At 52.7% G+C, this 19595-nt stretch overlaps 1 protein-coding gene across 3 annotated transcripts in view; it reads right to left on the minus strand.

Moving 5' to 3' along the window:
- Nucleotides 1-19595, minus strand: part of TWF2 (twinfilin actin binding protein 2) — a 58814-nt gene that overhangs the window by 26101 nt on the left and 13118 nt on the right. For all 3 annotated transcript variants that reach the window (XM_075939442.1, XM_075939441.1, XM_075939440.1), the window contains exon 2: nucleotides 11392-11469. In XM_075939442.1, coding sequence (XP_075795557.1) covers nucleotides 11392-11430 — 39 coding nt within the window. In that variant the 5' untranslated portion in view covers nucleotides 11431-11469. The remainder of the gene's footprint in view (nucleotides 1-11391; nucleotides 11470-19595) is intronic.

The raw sequence follows: 19595 nt of genomic DNA on the forward strand, positions 1-19595 counted from the left end.
CGCAGCTAGAGCACTCGCAGCCTTGAACCCCAACTCTCTGCCCCAAGCCTGAGCCCCCTCCTACCTTATAAACCCTTTGGCCCCCCACCACATGAATTTTTCTATGTGCACCAACATGAAGGTGATGGTGATGTGTCGCACGTCCCCGCCATGTCGCATGTCCCTTCCACACTGGTGTACCTAACAAAATTCAATCCACTCAGGAAGGGGAAAATGGGAGGAAACGCTGGTTGCAAAGGGCAATCATTGCCTGTCATTTGCAGGCCAGTTGTCAGGACAGGCAGTTGCAGGAGTCCAGTGAGACCCTGTGGGCTCTGCACCTGTGAACAGGCTGGGACGTGATTAGAAACCGGAAAGTGGCTGGGGCTTCGCCACATCTCACCATTCTGTAACTGGGCCGGCAGAACAGCGAGGGGCACGCGTATCCTGGGCTGGTTGCAGCTGTAGCGCAGACCAGGCTAAAGCGCCAAGCATTTAGAGCAGCCACACAAACCTGGAGCAGTGACGGAGCCATTCCCAGCGCTCCCCAAGGCACCTAATGCACGGGACACCCAATCTGGCAGAGCAATGCGTTCCACTGGCCCTGATCTCACCCAGACACAGCTGCCAGCGTCACAAGAGAAGACATGTTGGTGCTCAGTGTTGGTCTAACTCTCCTCCCATGGAAGTCAATGGCAAAACTCCCCTCAACCTCTACGGCAGAGCTCGGTGGATCTCTCAGTCTCCAGTAATCCCTATTTCTACTGGATGGATTTCCTGGGCAAGCAAGACGGTACCGACGTCCAGCGATTCCGAAGTTACCCTGTCCCCGAGCCCTCTCTCATGTTTAAGAACCACTGGTGAGAATTTACACACGTCAAGAAAAACTGCAAACTGAGAAGTGATTTTCTTTGGTATCTTTTAGCTTCAAACCAACACAACACACAGACGGGAGAGGCACAAGATCTGCAATGGACTAAAAAAGAAGATAGGAATCCTTCTGTCCCTGTTCAGCAAACAGTTCCTGCCATTACAATCACACGGTTAACTCCGCAGGTATTGCTCTGGTGAAGTCCTTCAAGAGGAAAAGGAGAGAGTAATTCACACACACACACCCCGAAGTGACCTAGGATACGTCAGCGCCTGCAGTGGCAGCCTTTTAATGTCTCTGCCAGAGTAACCGACAGTCGGTGCGATTTTCTAAGCTCTGCACAGACAACCATCCACCCACAGCACACCATGATTGCCACAGATGAACATGCAAATCCAGTCGCTGTGCGTACACACGGCCAGAGAGATGCATGCGAGGAGCATCTGCACAGTTGACAAGATTGATTCATAGGGCTGGCAGAATCCTCTGTTTCCTCTGCCAAGTTCTGAGCTCTCACTCGCGGATGTTTTAACACTGCTCGTACTCACTTCAGTCCCTGCTGTGTCAGCCTGCCTTGGCCGCTGGACTCTCCACTACTGCTCCAGCCAGACCCAGCACTCATCTGCCACTGTATACCAGGCTTCCTTCAATTACTGCCTAACCCACCTGCCCAAATCCACACTAGTATCCGTGGTTCCTCTCAGCTTTAAAAGCTTCCCTTGTCTCTTATGCTCGCTCCAGACTAACGAGAGAGGCACCAAATAGGTTAAAAACAGATTAAAAAATCCTCCTAGTGCTGCAACCCTGCATGATTTCACAACACCCAGACTCCAACAGCTGCTTCCACCTCCATTGGCAGCTCCCCATCTCCTTCCTTCCGTCCACTAGCGGCACAACAGCTCTGCTGCTGAGCTAAAGCAGCGTTGCTCCACCCTGGGCCCACAGCCCAGCATACGAGAGGCAGCTAATTGCCCTGATTTTCACAGAAGGGATTTGACCCTCGCCCTCTCAATCCAGTGCTCACTTCTGGAGACCCGCCTGGAGAAATGGAAGCCAACAGGGGGCTATGAAATACCCAACAGGAGTGAAACCCTGTCTCAACCTCAGGAACCAGTGGTTGATAGCTTGGAGGGAAGAAATCAAAAAAGGACGGGGCAGTGGAGCAGTTGGGGGCCAGGAAAACCTTCTCAGACAGCAGGAGTAACCTCTGGGTAGCCAGCAAAGCCCAGGGTAGACACTCGCCCTTCTGTTTCTCCGCCACACAGACTACCCTGCTCCCAGGGCGCCAGGCACGGGCTCCTGCCCGGGTACTGCCACAAGGCCACGCCGCTGCAAGTGGCTGAAGGGCTCACCTGGCGGCCGGCCACACTTCTCACTTCCCTACACACAGGCTGCTGCCCCACCAAACCTACCCTGCCCCCCACGGCAGTGCTCCCGTTGGGCATCACTGGAGCCATGTGACATTAACATTGCGAACACTGAAAGGACGGCCGGGCTGGATAAACGCCACCCAGGGCCCGAGCGCGATCCTGGGACCACCCCGAGAACAAACCCATGTCCCATAGTAGGGAGGCCGCCCCGCTGCAGAACAGAGATCTCAGCAGGTGTCTACACCTGGGAAACCACCATGACAAGAGGCAGACTGAGCTGAGGCGCGGCTGACTCACACTCCTCCAGCGTTCCTCTCCCGTGTTGTCCCTGGGGCCAGGAACAGTCTAGCTCCTTAAACACTGATCCCTCCTTCCTCCCACCCTACACACACACAGGCACAGCTAAGTCACCCAGCGAGCCATCCGTCTATACCCGGCCAAGAGCTGCACATCCGTCTGTACCCGGCCAAGAGCTGCACTGCCCGAGCTGCATGGAGGCAAAAAAGTCCCCTAACTTCAGGCAAAGCCTCCGGCTCTGCCGCACACATTCAGAGTTCAAGCCTCAGTAGGTGTCCTCTTGCTGCACTCACTTGCATCTTGGACTGTGAGGAAGGGGATGCTAAGCATTTTAACCATCAGAAAGCCAGGCAGAGAGGTCAGCAGGGACAGCGTGACCCACTGCCCCCCTGGCTGGCAGGTGACGGGATAGACCAAGTACTTAAAACTGAGGGACACGTGCTCCCATAAAGGCTAAAGTCCCTGGGAACAACAGAGTCCTCCAGCTGGGAGACGGGACGTTGGTTTGCCTCATTTGCTGGGTCTCCTGAGATCTCACGCACGTTCGGTGGCAAAGTTCATCTACCCACAGCGCCTTAAGGAGCAGCTTCAAAACCCAGACAGATTGAAACCACCCAGCTGGCCCCCTGGGCATTTTTGTCCATCTCTCAAGTAGGCTGGAAGACCTGCTCTTCTCCCTCGATACCAGACCCAAGGAACCTCCAGGAACAGGAACTGAAAGCTTGAATCTCTCTCCGGGTCACAGGGTCATCTGATCTCAAAGCTAAGTGTGTTTGGAGGTCAATGAGTCTACTCTAAAAAGGAAGCAACAGGAACCTCCCTGTCCTTTCAAACCTAGGGAGACTTCTCACACTCCCCACTGCCCCTCCCCCCCCAAAGCTCATCCCCGATTTCTTTCCCTAACCCTGCCCCCTGGGTTTGGCATTCGGCTGAGCGCTAGTGATGTGGATTCATTTATTCTGACCAACCACGCCTGCAGTGACAGCTCTTAAAATACACCGCAAGTGACGGTTCACAAGGAGCAGGGCAGCATTTGGGAAGATTATTTCAATTTCCAACAGATCCAGCTCTGGGGAAGGAGAAGACTCCGATCCAGACGCAATGGAGCTAGTCGGCAAATGAAACAAGAACAGGAGAGGCAGCTGGCAAGGCATTGAGCTATGCCAGCCTTAAAAGCTCAGGGTCTGCGGAGATGGAGGATAATAAAGAAAGTTGCTTCCTCAACCACGCCCAGGAGCGCATGACTCATGCGGGAACGGTTCGCCCAGGCGAGGCATTTTTCTAAACGTCCAATCCATTAGGCAGCATGTTATTTATGTTTGGGAGAGTGCTTGGCTTCCTGACCCTGGTAGGTTTGCTCACAGAACAGCCATTCGCAGGCTGCTTCCCTTTTAATTACCTTAAAAGGCAGACTGTCCACAGCTTTGGTTGCCTGCACACAGAGCACTGCAGAACAGCAGCCCAGACGTCTGCAGGACGGACAGACCTCCAAACAATGACAGGGGGTCACAGAGTCATTACACTCACGACAGCCTCTGGAGCCCTCCTGCCTGGTGTTCCAAGCAAAGGCCCAGGACAAAGGCACTCCTGAGCTGAAAGCCTGGCTCTGACACAGGCTGCCCCAGACCTTGGGCAAATCACTTAACCTCTCTGTCTCAGACTCCCCCTTCCAAAAGAGCATGGAATCATCCCAGAGAGAGTGGAGAGCTTTCAAGGGCATTACTAATGTTACCCAGTACTGCTGTGCTCAGAGCTACTGAGGTGAGCGCCCTCCCTACTTCACACGGTGCTGGACAATACCAGCTCTAGACATAGGAATGGGCAGACTGGGTCAGACCAAAGGTCCAGCTAGCCCAGTGTCCTGTCTGCCGACAGTGGCCAGTGCCAGATGCCCCAGGAGGAGGGAACAGAACAGGGAATCATCAAGTGGTCCCTCTTCTGTCACCCATTTCCAGCCCTGACAAACAGAGGCCAGGGACACCCTCCCTACCCATCCTAGCTAACAAGTATTGATGGACCTAACTCCATGAAGCTGGACCTATCGTTGAAGCTGAGAAGTGCCGGGTAAACACTAAATATCGTCAGACCCCGACCAGGGCAGCCGCTGGCAGCGTAAAACTTTCCGACACCTAGAACACCCCAAGCAGAGCCCGCCTTGCAGGACACAGAATACTTTGCAATATAATTCGCTCTCTCAAAACCTAAAAGCGTCTTGGCACCTTCCACCTACACCAGTGGTTCTCAGTCCACGGGACCCCCACGTCCTAATCAGCACCCAGCTATGGCCCAGGGGACCGCCCCACGGCCCTACCGGGAGCGTACACACTGCACGGATGAAGCTCACACAACACAGAGAGCTCCACAGCCAGCCCCCAAGGGTCAATGGGCTGAGAATCACTGTGCTAGCCCTTAGAATAGCAAGCAGGACTGGACAGCCACTCTCAAAGGAGCTGGCTGCCTCCTGTCAAGTTCTAAGAGGCAACAAGTGGAAAGTTCCACCTTTGCGGCACCAAGCACCCAGCCGGGAACAACACTGGCAGCTGCGCAGCCCAAGGCCAGCTAGGCAGAGGCAGGGAGAGCCGAGGCAGACCGGCAGGGTCCACTTCTCTGCTCAGAGGCCTGTTTGATCACAAGCCACCCTCGGATAGAGGAGCTACGGCAGCAAGAGCAGAACCAGCCTGCCCTCGTTACTCCTTTGCCAAGGATGAATGGAGCATCAATATGTTGTTTGCCCCACTGTGCCTCAGTTTCCCACACAAGACAGACAGTCTGTGGCACAGCAGCCATTCAGTGTAGGTCTGCCATGACCCAGGCCAGCTTCTTTGCCACTAATATCCTCCCTCGCTACAGGAGCGTCCCTTGTCTGACTCCTCACGGGACCTTCCAAGGCTGTTCCCAGCCCCAGTCAAGCCCACTAGCCCAGTGCCAGCTCACTGCTTACACTGCAGAAGCCACACTGCAGCAGACTCCCCAGGAGTGGGACTGGCAACCGGCTCCCAGCGTGCGCTGGCTGCTGGCCCCGCTCCCCGGGAGCCATCTGCGCTGCAGGCTCTGCACTATTAGTTTTATACTGCAGCACCCGCGGCGTGTAACCATCTGACCACTAAGATGCTTAATGGTTACCTAATCCACCACGGCATTTCTAAATCGATTCACAATGTAAGGACTGAGGATCGTTCCGGGTTAGCTGCTAGCAAGTCTACTCCATCTCTGTGGATCCCAGACCTACACCTACTCCCCTCTCTACAGTCGGGAGCCTGAGCTATTACACAATGTCCCCCTCACAAGTCGCCATCAGAAGCCTCACACGCCCTCAGGAAAACCAGGCCTCCTCCCCTACAGCTAAAGGGAGCTCACAGGTAAACCTCCCAGGCAGCCTGAGGCCCTTCCAGGAAAGACATGAAGCACTCCCATTCGGTCGGCAGCGCTGACAGCACATGGCTCTCTGGAGCGGTGACGAACGAACGATCCCTCCATGAGATCACCAGCTGCAAGTCATCCAATGCTGAGTCAGCTGCACTGCGGGGGAAAAGTGAGCACCCCGCATATGCGGAACCCGTCCTGAACTCAGCCTGCCAGGCCAGCATTAGCCCGAGCGACAGGGGAGGGAACTGAAGCACGGAGATTAAGGGCTTTATTTGCAACGATGCTGGGAGCTCTCAGCTTCTAATTACTGGAGTGAGCAGAGCTTCTGAAAATCAGGCCCCATGTGACTCACCAAGGTCACAGTGAGTCAGTGAGAGCTGGGCCCAGAACTTGGAGCACCTGACTTCCAGCCCTGTGGTTTAGTCACACGGCTGCCCTGCCTGTTGTACACATGGTCCAGCCTCTACCTGGAAAATCCCTGGGTGTTGCACAACGCCGGGGGGGCACATGGAAGCAGAGAATCTGCTCCACACGTCCAGCATGACTAGTCCCTCGGCCAGCCTAGTAAGGGCCGAGCAGAGAGAGGTGCGGACACACACAGGAGAGGGAGAGGGGGACAATCATCCATCCTGGGGTATCTGGGTAGGAGCCAGCCGAGAGAAAGCCAAACCAGGAACAGAAGTTGATTCCTCCGCGGACTCCATGGGTAGCCAGACCTAGGCAGTTTTCTATCACGTGCTCTGGGCAGCGCCTCCAGCAGGTACCCCAGCAATGCCTCACCACAGGCGTGGGGATGCAGCAGTGGTGTTAAGGATTTTAGGGTATGTCTAGACTACATGGCTCCGTCGACGGAGCCACGTAAACTAGTTTACCCGACATAGTCAAGGAAGCAGGGTTTTAAATAATCCCTGCTTCATTAAAATAAAAATGGCCGCCGCGCTGTGCCAACAATCAGCCGATCCGGCACAGCGCGGCAGTCTAGACGAGGCATAAGGCAGCGGTCGACAAAGGCGTTCCCTGTTGACCGACCGGCGCCTCGATTGCCACGCTGTGCCGGCTCAGCTGATTGTAGGCACAGCGTGGAAGCCATTTTTATTTTAATGACATTGACTATGTCGGGTAAACTAGTTTACATGGCTCTGTCGATGGAGCCATGTAGTCTAGACACACCCTAAGATCATTAACACCACTGCTGCATCCCCACGCCCGTGGTGAATACCCAGCCGCTCTAACTTCAGCGGCACAATTCACTGCACGCCAAGAGGTACGTGCCTGCTCTGCCTGCCCCCTGCACTTCCCCTAACGAGAGGCTCTGCCCAGAGGACAGCCATGGGATCCCTTTCAGTCGCTCCCTGCCCTATGCAGGGACTGAAGTGGGATACAGAATCTGTCCCTGTGTCTCACATTTACCATCCCCAATTCGCTGAACGTGACAGTGCAGATTTCATGCATTCCCATACGCCCCGGCAGTACTGCAGAGGACACACCTTGGGATGCCGAGGGACCAAGCGCACCAAGCACAGACCTGATACACGTGGCTGGATTTAATCACAGGCTAAACGGGGACATCATCTTGTGCCAGCTCAGTTCAGGCATCTCCACCTGATGGAGCCAAAGACCAGCCTGCCCATCACCCCAAAGAGAACCGTGCCCTGAGCCCTTCTGCCCGCGCAAGCGGCAGACAGGCTGGACAGAATGAGATGAATGCCTGCAAGGCAAGTTTTACGGTGGCCGGCTGCTCCAGAAGGCAGCCTGCTCTGGGACATACCACAGTTTGGCCCACGGAAAGCCTCTCCTTCAGGCTCCATCGGTCCATTTACTGATATGATAAGTGAGAGTTAGTGCCAATCGCCCCAAAGAAAACACGCTGATTTGCTGCACTCAGTTTAAACCCCAAATAGAAGAGCAGGAACAGAAAAAGATCCTGACGCACAAGAAGGTGGGTGCGAAACACCTGGTGACGGGGAGACCCAGCCTGGTTTCTGGTCCCAGCCAACACCTGCACTTCCCAGCTCTACACCTGTGGTCAGCTCCCCCGCGGACTGAGTGAAGTTGTGTCAGTTTGCACTCGTCGAGGAGCCGGCTCTGGAGTTTTGCTCACCCTGTCCTAGGGCACTAACAGAGGCCCCCTGGGGTGTGCACGCCACAGGATCGGCTAAGGAGAGAGCAGCCATCGGGCTGACTCAGCCATGGTCCACACTACAAGTGTGTGTCACCACGGTATCGCTCAGGGGCATGGAAAATCCACCCCCTTGTGCAACACAGTTATACCCCCCTCCCCAACTCCCGCTGTAGACAGCACTGTGTCGACCGGAGAGCTAAACCCATCGTAGCTACTGCCTCTCGGGAAGCAAGTAAGCTGGTACGCCCCGCTCCGCACGCTGACGGCCACTGTACAAGGGTAAGATTCCCATGCCAGTGCAGAGCACAGGCGGCATACCCCTCCCCTTGGGGCTTCCCTCACCCTCAGGAGCCGAAACCTCGCCCCTCCCCGCATGGCCTCCAGTCCCAGTGCCAGATGACCAGAGTCGGAGGGGAGGGGGAAAGGCCCCAACAGGCTTGAACCAGCAGTAACAGCACCCCCTGGCACCCACCCTGGGGATCGGATAATAGCCCAGTGGCCGCACTCCCAGCCCTGAGCCCCCCCGCACTTCCCCACCCTACTCCCTGCCCTGACTCCTGCCCTCACCTCCCTCCCCACACCCGAGCCCCCTGCGCTGAGCCCCCCACACCTCCCAAACCCCAGCCCTGAACCCCTCTCCTGGGGAGGGGTTGTGCTAACACTGTATCCATAAGAACTGTAAGTTACTTCCACCCTGCTTGGGAAGCTCTCCCTTTGGCGCCCGTAGTATTGCACTAGTGTAAATAAGCCCTCACGGACAGACGTTGCTGCTCTGAGGCTATCTACACGACAGCTTCTCTCAGCATAAGCTGGGTCACCTGCAGAGTGCGGGAGAGGTGTGAATAAATGACTGACGGGCCGACAAGCACGGCACGGGAGAGCTTCTGCCACAGAGCTGCTGCCGCTCGCAAGGACTGGAGTAGTTCAGCCGAGCGAGAGCTCTCTCCCATCAGCCCACGCTATAGAGCTCACAGGGCGCAGCTGCACCATCCACCCATGTAAGCAGGTAAGTTCTAGCGTCACAGAGCACTGAGCCTTGCAAGGGACTGCAGAGGAAAAGGTCACGCCCCAGAACGAGGAAGAATCATATAAACCACTAGCAGCCTCATTTAAAAAGACTGCATTCAGGGGCCAAAGGTCCCTCCCCAAAGGCTCTTAAATAAAGTAAGTTGCCATGGCATAAGAGGGAAGGTCCTTTTGTGGATTGATAATTGGTTAAAAGACAGAAAACAAAAGGCAGGAATAAATGGTCAGTTTTCAGAACAGAGAGAGGCAATTACTGGGCTCCCCCAAGGGTCTGTCCTAGGACCAATCCTATTCAACTTATTTATAAATGATCTAGAGAAAGGGGTAAACAATGAGGTGGCAAAATTTGCAGATGATAACTATCTTGAGCAGTTTGGTAAGACTAAAGCTGACTGCAAAGAGTTTCAAAAAGTTCTCACCAAATTAAGTGACTGGGCAACAAAATGGCAAATGAAAGTTAATGTTGGTAAATGTAAGGTAATGAACATTGGAAAAAATAATCCCAACTATACATACAATGTGATGGGGACTAGTTTGGCTACAACTACTCAAGAGAAAGATCTTGGAGTCATTGTGGATAGTTCTCTGAAAACATCCACTCAACATGCAGCAGCAGTCAAAACGGCAAACAGAACGTTAGGAATCATTAAAGAAGGGATAGAGAGTAAGACAGAAATATCTTACTGCCTCTCTATAAAACCATGGTACACCTACATCTTGAATACTGCGTACAGATTGGGAATGTTAAATATCGGTTAATTGAATAGTCGATTATCCTCACGAGTTCTTATCAGTTACCTGACTATTCTATAGTACCCCCGGTTGGGGCTGGCAGCCAGTGCCCCACTCCCGAGGAACCACCTATCACTCCGCACTGCTGCCTCTGTATCAGAGACAGCAGCATGGGGTGGAAGCAGCCCCTGTCTGGGGGGAAAAGGAGGCTGAGCTCCCAGATCTGGCGCGAGCTGGAACGGAGCAGGGCTGTCTGCCTGCCTCTTAATACACTTTAAATGCAGAGCCACAGCAGAGGAGAGTCCTGGACCCTGCACGAGCCAGGACTGAGCCAGGCTGCTGGCCAGCTTGCTAAAAAAATTACTGGGGGGGAGGAGGAGGAGGAATGCGGGTAGTCTATAGCATTAACCTATAAGCTTTTGCTTATCGGTTAGTCGACTGCACTATTACATCCCTACTACAGATGTTGCCTCATTTCAAAAGAGATATACTGGCATTAGAAAGGGTTCAGAAAAGGGCAACAAAAATGATCAGGGGTTTGGAATGGGTCCCATGTGAAGAGAAATTAAAATGACTTGGATTTTTCAGCTTAGAACAGAGAAGACTAAGGGGGGAGATGATAGAGGTCTATAAAATCATGAGTGGCGTGGAGAAAGTGAATAAGGAAAAGTGATTTACTTGTTCCCATAACATAAGAACTAGGGGCCACCAAATGAAATGAATGGGCAGCAGGTTTAAAACAAACAAAAGGAAGTTCTTCTTCACACAGCACACTGTCAACGTGTGGAACTCCTTGCTTGAGGAGGTTGTGAAGGCTAGGACTTTAACAGGGTGCAAAAAAGAGCTAGATAGATTCATGGAGGTTAAGTCCATTAATGGCTATTAGCTAGTATGGGTAGGAATGGTGTCCCTAGCCTCCATTTGTCTGCAAATGGGTGACAGGAAAGGGATCATATGAGGATTACCTGCTGTGTTCCCTCCCTCTGGGGCATCTGGTATTGGCCACTGTCGGCAGACAGGATACTGGGCTGGATGGACCTTGGGTCTGACCCAGTATGGCCGCTTTTATGTTTTTAAAGCATGAGTATTCCTGCAGCATCTGGGGCTGTTATTCTGCTTGTGTTTCTATAGCATCCATCGCCATGGCAGCCCAGAGGGGGGTCTCATTCCTGCAGAATCCTGCTGAAGGGCAGTTGGCAAACAGCCCCAAGGAAGCAGAATAGTCTACCCCAGCCAGGCCTTATTGTCAAGCCCAGGCCCAGCAGCCAAGAGACCTGACCGAGAACAGCAGAGCAGATACCAGGCATTGCATCGGGCCACACTGACCTCAAACACCTTCTCACCCACAGGGAAACGGTCACTGACCACAGCACAAGCAAGCGGCTCCACTCAAGACAACAAAAGGCATCTGAATTCTGCTCCTTTAAAAAGGCAGCTGTGTTCACGCCACACTCAGCACCCGGCCATCTATTCTGAGCAGCTGCATTCCAGCAGCCCCAGCAAGATTTTCCATCCATGGCAGCAGGCTCTCCTTCGTTCTGGCAGGATCAGCCCCGGCCAGGGAGGAGAGACACTGATGAGGGAAGGAAACTAAGCAGCACAGAGAAGTGGAATTAAATAGAACTTACCCTCCTCAATGACGACTTTGATGAGGCGGATCGAGCCATTCCGGGCCTTAGCAAAAAAGTCCTTTAACTCCGTGGTGGCTAGAAGAACCAGAAACATAGTGATCAGACTTAGGAGACAAACCAAATGTTATTCTGCTCTTCAAACCAAGTAAGGTGTGTGTGTGGGGTGGGATGGTGGGGGGGAGGAGGAACAAGAACTAAATAGGAGAGAGAGTAAAAAATCCCAGAGGGTAAAAATGGACAAAAAAAAAATCAAAAGCAGCTGATTTCACTTGCTGTGTGATCTACGCTACCAGGGCTACCAAGTCCTGTCTCTCAGAGGTTTCAGAGTTAAATACTGCCTAGGAACACATGTGATCCAGAGAACTTGATCCTTGCATCGGGTGAACATAATCGCCCAAATTTAGATGATGGTTTGGCTGGGGTGGGAGGGAGGCCAGGCTCAAATGTCAGTTTATCAAATGTGCAGCCTATCCCGGTGTGCATGTCAGGCCAGGGAGGCGGGCGGCTGGAAGGTGTGATGATGGGCAGAGGCAGCTCTGTTGTGATCACACACTTGCCTTGGTTACGTTGGGCTTTGGATCCTGTCTGCCGAAGAGCATGACCTCCAGCGGGAAGGCTGCATAACACAGAAGCTGCCAGAAGTGTATAGGAATCGGAACTGTACCCGCTTTGCATTTCACTCTGCTTGTCCCACTGTAACCCCTCTAGGAAGAACTGTGATAAACCTGGGCAATTAAGGCCTCAGGTTCTGTTTGTGTGTTAGCAACAACTGCTGCATCACCTAGCAAGACTCCCCCAGGGCCTGAGTTGCTTTGGTTGGAAAAGACTGATGCAAGCTGGTTTCAAACACAATTCCTAGCATGCCTTCCGCACTTCCCACCAGCGCAGTTCCAGGTGACTGCGGATATGACGCTAGCAGGATACCCCACTCGCTCACACCCCAGAGGATCCCCTAGCACTGGAATAATGGATGCTCTCATATACAAAGGAACCTCCCTGGCCCAGGCCTCACTGAGAGGAAGCCACCTCTGAGTTTAACTCACCAGCTGTTTAGCAGCATCCAGCAACACTGTACAACAGCTTAGGGCAGGAAATGGAAAAGAGTCCCTGCCCAGAGATGATCAGATCAAGAATTAGGCTAGGAATCCGGGACTGGCATCTCTATTCTGCCTTGGGGTGTAAATAAAACTGAGCTCTCGGAATGTCAGTCGTACACCTAGCCTGCAAGACAGAGTCTCCAGCAGACAGCAAGCAGCCCAGAGTTTCCTGCTGGCCTTTGAAACACTGCGTGTTGGTTACCAGGTAAAGAACCCACCGTAGTCAGAGAGGGGAAGACTGAGTTAGAACAGGAAGCGCAAGATACAGCGGTAACATGGCCACTATTACATCACTACCTCCTGTGGCCAGTCATTCTGGCTGCTCCGTGGACAGGTCAGACATGCCATGTGGGTAGTCAGGATCAAAGGGCACATCAATACTGCCCAACACACCACACACTGGGGCACGGAGTCTCTGAGCCTAGGTCAAGGGACTCAGGCTCACACTGTGCAGACATTCCTGCTGGGGCTGGAGCCACACACCCACCCACCCCCCTGCACCATGTTTCAGAGCCCTGGCTCCAGCCCCAGCGGAAACATCGACTCTATTTTTATCCCCATACGCCTGAATCAGTTGACCTAGACTGACACTTGCGGCCGCGGTGCGTTCCGGGGGGTTCGCAGTGTAGACATACTCTAAGGAGCCTAACCAAGTATTACTACAAGCCTAGAGTTTGAAACTTTTCCTTGCCCCTTCCTCAGTCTAGTCCCAGTCATTCCACCAACTCGGACTGCCCATTATATTTGCATATAGAACATAAGAACGGCCATCCCGGGTCAGACTAAAGGTACATCCACCCCAGTACCCTGTCTGCCCACAGTGGCCAATACCAGGTGCCCCAGAGGAAGAGAACCAAACAAGTAATGATCAAGCGATCTCTCCTGCCATCTATCACCACGCTCTGACAAACAGAGGCTAGGGACACCATTCCTTACCCATACTGGCTAATAGCCATTAATGGACTTAACCTCCATGAATCTATCTAGTTCTTTTTTGCACCCTATTAAAGGCCTAGCCTTCACAACCTCCTCAGGCAAGGAGTTCCACAGATTGACTGTGCGCTGTGTGAAGAAGAACTTCCTTTTGTTTGTTTTAAACCTGCTGCCCATTCATTTCATTTGGTGGCCCCTAGTTCTTATATTATGGGAACAAGTAAATCACTTTTCCTTATTCACTTTCTCCACACCATTCATGATTTTATAGACCTCTATCATATCCCCCCTTAGTCTCCTCTTTTCCAAGATGAGAAGTCCTAGTCTCTTTAATCTCTCTTCACATGGGACCCGTTTCAAATCCCTAATCATTTTAGATGCCCTTTTCTGAACTTTTTCTAATGCCAGTATATCTTTTTTTAGATGAGGAGACCACATCTGTATGCAGTATTCAAAATGTGGGCATACCATGGATTTAAATAGGGGCAATAAGATATTCTCCATCTTATTCTCTAGCCCTTTTTTAATTATTCCTACATCCTGTTTGCTTTTATGACTGCCGCTGCACACTGCGTGGATGTTTTCAGAGACCTACCCACGATGACTCCAAGATCTCTTTCTTGCTTAGTTGTAGCTAAATTAGCCCCCATCAAACCGAACAATGTCTTAAAGCTGCAGCCAAATGGAGCCGTAGGTTGGCTCAATGGGATTTTTAATCCTTAGTGTCAATGGACAATCCCAGTTACAGGCGGCCCTGCCCCATTCAGTTTGGCTGGAGGAGCAGGAAGGAAGAAGGTCACTTAAGTTCACGTGATATTGAGTTTTCCAGATTTCTGTTCCAGTTGAGGTTTCATTTGTCACCCATCCTGGGAAGCACCTCCAAGGCTTATACCCGTCTGCATTAGTGGGACCCGTGCCAAGCCTGATCCCTCTGCTTTGCCCAGCTCTCTCTCAGCCCAGGGTCACAACTGCAGAGGCAGTAACCTCGGAGGCACTTTTTAAAACTTGAGCGACATGCCAACGGGCCGCCTGCCACGTCGGGTGCAACACCCCTCAGTGTTTCCAGGCTCGTCTGAGGGTGCCGAGTCGCGGGGACAGGCCTCAAAGGAACAGAGGGATATTTTGGAGGAGGGCGGGAGGTGAAAGGAAATCCCATCACTGGTCCAAGCCCCACTGCCCTAACTGCCACCTGGTTTCCCCTGTTTCACTGAGCATGCCAGCCAGATGGTCACAAATCCAGCCCTGTATTTTACAGCATGGGTCCAGACTGCTCGATTATGATGGGCTCGCATGCACTTGCTCTCCACGCTTCCAGGCACAAGGAACTCCCTCAAATGAAATCTTCAGCAGCAACAAGAGGGGTTCTAGCTGGGGAGGATTGTTTCCCCTCTTGGGGACGTGCACAGCTCTCTGGAGATGACCCTTCAGCCGCGTCTCTCAGGTATTCCCAGCAATATCGCAAAGAGCCTTTCATTTCTCTCTCCTGCCCTTCCTGACTGAAGATGTGCCCCTCACCTTTGTTCTGAGATACATCCTGGCCCTTGCCACGGGCAGCCCTTTCACGGAGCCCAGTCAGTGTCTATATTACTCAGAAGCATCCTGTTCGGTGAGCTGGATGCTGTTCACAAACACACTTCTAAGCATTGCCTTGGCAACCAGCCCAGAACACCCCCATGCTGTGAGTGTTCATCATCTGACTCTTCACCAGTCTGCTGTGCTGGGAAAGTTCCATTTTGTACCTCTGGAACTGCCTCTGATTTTGACTAGCAAGATCCCCCCTCCCGGCTTGCCTGGGTCACCTTGCATGGGCTCATTACAAACCTCCTGGCTCACGGCAGGTTTTAATCAGACTGTCACAAAGGGCCTGGCAAAGGATCTGCACAGGTGGCCAAAAAATGCTTCAATAGCCACGGGGAAGCAGCATTGCGCAACCTCCCTGGCTAGCAAAGAGCTGCCCTAAAGGCTCCTGGAGCCAGCCCTCAGCATGACCAGTTCCACATCACCGAGGGCCAATTCTGTTCCCCTAGTTTAGTCCTATGATGCAAACTGGAACATCAGACACCTGGCTGTCACTGTGGATACCATGCTGCACAAGTGAATCCTTCCTAGGCAGAGAGCCCATCTCCCTACCTCCTTGCACTGAAACAATCTGGAGAAAGCAGGGGATGCGGACAGCACAGGAAGAGAGACAATAACGGCTCCCCTGGGAGCCCGCTATGCTTGCGGATAACAAGCGCGGCTGTGCTAGGGCTCAGGCCGCTCAGGGCCAGTCACCCTTGGGGGAAGGGAGCTCACAATCGACTCTTCTGCCAGGCTGCTGAGGTGCAGTGCGCACAGCCCCAGGCAATCACGCTGCCTCCATGTCCGGGTCACCCCCTCCTCGAGAGCGCTCCCAGAACGGCCTGGGCCAGGCAGAGGGAAGGAGGCTGAACTCGATGGAAGATGAGACATTCACAAACAAGCCCCTTGGTCCAGAATCTTCCTCGCAGCTGCCTGTCAGACAGGCCAGGGCCTACCATTGCCCGTCCACAAGCAGAACTTGTGCCAATTACACGCCCCAGTGGACAGGAGACAGCCTAAAGCACTAAAATGCATCAAGAGGGCACCATGTACGTACATTCACAACAGCGCTGGATTTGCCACTGGGACGTTTTCAGGTTAATGAAATTAATTTCTCAGAGGCCACTTCCCAGTGGAAGGGGGTGTGAGGACTGAGGAGTTGTCAGTTATAAGCCCCCCTGGAAATAGAGGGGGTTTAAATAACTTCCAGAAACGTCATGATTGCAGGTTGGGGAGTGTGACTGGGTGGGAGTTAGGAGGCCCATAGCTGAGATCTGTTAAGATGATAAAGCAACATGTTACTGGGGGGCAGGGGCCTCTATAATTAAGGCATTTTAGGGGAGACAGGAACTCTACAAATCAAATGATACTGCAGCCAGAAAATGGCCAACAGACACTGGAAACATTCTCTGCTCAGCTGCAAGATGCTCTTTCCGCTTCAAGCCGACTGATCACACCTTCAGCGTATCCCAACACCAACTCTGCTGTCGGTGACAAGCTTGTTTTAACATACTCGCCACAACTTCCTCTGACATTTTTATCCCCTTTCCCGTACTTGGGCAGGCTGTTTCTTTCCTGCTGTGACTGTGGCAATCTGCCATTTAATAAGATCCTACAGGGCGGGGAATAGGGAGGGGAGAGGGAGATACAGACAGCTGTACTCACTGGCATCCAGGAAAGTGAACACAAACACTCCAGTAGGTCTTTTCTGCCCTTAATTTCTAACACACTGACAAAGTGGAAAGACAAGGAAGTCTCTATCTTAGGTATTTATATAGCTACCATCACTGAACAGAAAGCACTGGAGAGGTTCAGCACAGATAAACAAGTTTTTTCTTCATTTTTCACCATGAGTAAACATTAGCATTGGTCAAAGGTGCTAACTGACGGTCCCCAGAATGTATCCATTCTGTGGAGTTGCAGATGAGGTGCTTACAGAGTCACCAAAAGTAAAGAGTGTTTTTCTGGCAAAAGCCCCTGGGTGGGCTTTTCAAAAGCAGAGTGCCTCTGGAGCACCGATCGGCTGACTTTCCATGGGATTTGTGCTCTGAGATCACTGGGGCGCTTTTCTAAATCCCATCATGACCCGGAGGCAGGTCAAATAGCAAATAAACCAGAGGGAAAGGGGAAAATGTTAGTCAGGAGCATTTTCAGTACAAGGGCAGAGCACCTGAACTTGCCATGTTTTAGTACGGGCTGCTAAGAGCCACGGGCACATGTCCGAAGTTGTCCCACTCATCTCACACCCTAACGAGACATTCCTGGAACCTGCTAGGTCCAGGACATCACCATATTCACCTCAGGTTCTTGGCGAGCTTGGTGCAGAGCAGTGACTGTCATTGGTCTCAGGACTGACAGCGGGTGTTTCTTTTTAGGAGAGGCCATGAGTGAATTACAAAGGACCAATCGGCAAACAAACAGGGCAGCCATTTTCAGACACTGGTGCTAACCTGAGAGGTTTGAGACGACTCAGGACTCAGAGCCACAGGCCTGCTTGCTTCTGACGAAGGGCCCCTGAAAGAGTGGAAGAGCCTACGGGAGGGAGAGCTACCTGTAAAAGGCACAACAGACTCCCATGAAGTAGCTCTCCTGCCAAATCAACTTGCAGCCATTTGGGCAAAAGGCCGTTTTTCAGAAGCCTTCTCAACAACTCACTGTTCCATCTCCCAGCTCCAGTGCAGACTAGGGATGTGAAGGGCTAGTCAACCAGTCGCTTCCCTCCCCCTTGCTGCCTCCATCAGAAAGAGGCAGCAAAGGGGGGAGCAGAGGGGCACTTCAGAGCAGCAGTGCCGCATGAAGCCTGGGCCAAACCCACAGCTCCATGCGGCGCTGCCGCTTTGAAATGGTGCATGCAGCCAGCTGGAGTGTCCCCAGGCTGCATGCAGCATTTCAAAGCGGCAGCGCCGCAGGGAGCCCAGGATCAGCTAGGGACTCCCCTGCTGACCCCAGGCTCCCTGCGGCGCTGCCACTTTGAAACACCACGTGGAGCGTGACGCTGGGCTCCCAGTGGCATTTCAAAGCGGCAGCACCGCAGGGAGCCCGGGGGCAGCAGGGGAGTCCCCCGCTGACGCCAGGCTCCACGCAGCACTTTGGCCTTTGAAGTGAAGCAACACTTCAAAGGTGGAGGCGCCCTATCGACTAATCGTACAGTCAATGCAAAATGCATCAATAATTCGATTAGTCAGTTACTCGCAATTTAACATCCCTAGTGCAGACATGCCCTTGGACCGGACAAAAGGTCTCTCTGCCACCAGCTGCAGGCACCAAGGCATATGCTAACAGGAGACCCTTTGAGCCAGAGCCGCTGTCATTGGACAGATACCCCACGACAAGACGACAGCAAGGGCTCAGTGAGTGAAAGCCCCAGGCTACCAGAGGGACACGGGCTATGCCCGTTCCATGGGTGAAATGCTTACCAGGCCAGGTACAGGCAGAAGGCAAGCTTGTTCCACTCAGAGTAGAGCCACTGCCCTCATTTTGTGTCCTAGCTGTACCACATTCCAGGGAGGGTTAGAGGCCATGACCAACTCCAACTCCAGCTGTATCTATTTTGCCTGCCAGCCCCGCTGGATGGTGAAGAATAAAGAGAACAAATAATTGCTCAGTAAGGAGAAAGCTGCACTAGAGCACAGAACTCTTCCTTCCATTTCTGAACACCGAAGGAACCCTTCGGTAGGCTAGCTCCCTCTTATCTGTGTTACCAAGGCACTGTTCATTGGCCCATGCAGATGCCGTTTACTCTGTTCATTAGGTATCTGTGCTTGGAGAGACCCAACACCCTCAAATTCACCTAACCGACTTGATGGTAAAGACATAATCACGTGTTTATGACCCTTTACTTCCATGACGACAAACCAGTCTGGTACAAGAGTGATGAGGTGCTTCTTTAAAATGCCTGTATTACTGTACAGGTTGAACCTCCCTAGTCCGGCACTCTCTGGTCTGACAACATCCGTGGTCCGGTGTGATTTTAGTTAGCTGGATGCCCACTTATCATGGGTGTGGCCAAGTTTGCCACAGTCCCATAAAGTTTGTTTACAGCCACCAGGCCTGGCTCTCAGCGTTCTGTGCTGTTATTTAGCTCTGATTTACCCCAAATGTCTTCTAAGAGTCCAGTGAGCAGTAGAAGTGTTGCTGCTAGACAATATTGATCTCCTGTGGCTCAACAAAGTCTCTGGTTTGGCACTGGTCAGGTCCCAAAGGCGCTGGGCTGGAGAGGTTCAACCTGTAGTAGGAACACATGCTGAAGCACAGACTTGATCCCACCACATCATGAGGACACTCACTGATTTGGAGATGCCCCAGCCCCCGAGGAGCCCTTCAGAGGAGGACACGGGCCCAGGTGTCCCTATTACCACACCCAAGCCCCATGGCACATAGGCAGGGAGGAGCCCAGAGCTCAGCACTCCGAGTAAACATGTTAATAAATGCCCAAAGCTTCCCAGGCACACGTCCCAGCTCTCTGCCCAGCTCGGGTGCCACTGCTTCAAGACTCTTACACCTACTGGAGGGAAAGGGAGCTCGGTTCTGTTTGTGCAAGCTGCCCCAGAGACAGCTCAATGCTTCGGGATCAATAATACATGCTCCCTGAAACGGATGCTTTCTGAATGT

The sequence above is a fragment of the Pelodiscus sinensis genome, chromosome 11 (assembly GCF_049634645.1).
Source record: "Pelodiscus sinensis isolate JC-2024 chromosome 11, ASM4963464v1, whole genome shotgun sequence".
In the NCBI taxonomy this organism is placed as follows: Eukaryota; Metazoa; Chordata; order Testudines; family Trionychidae; genus Pelodiscus; species Pelodiscus sinensis.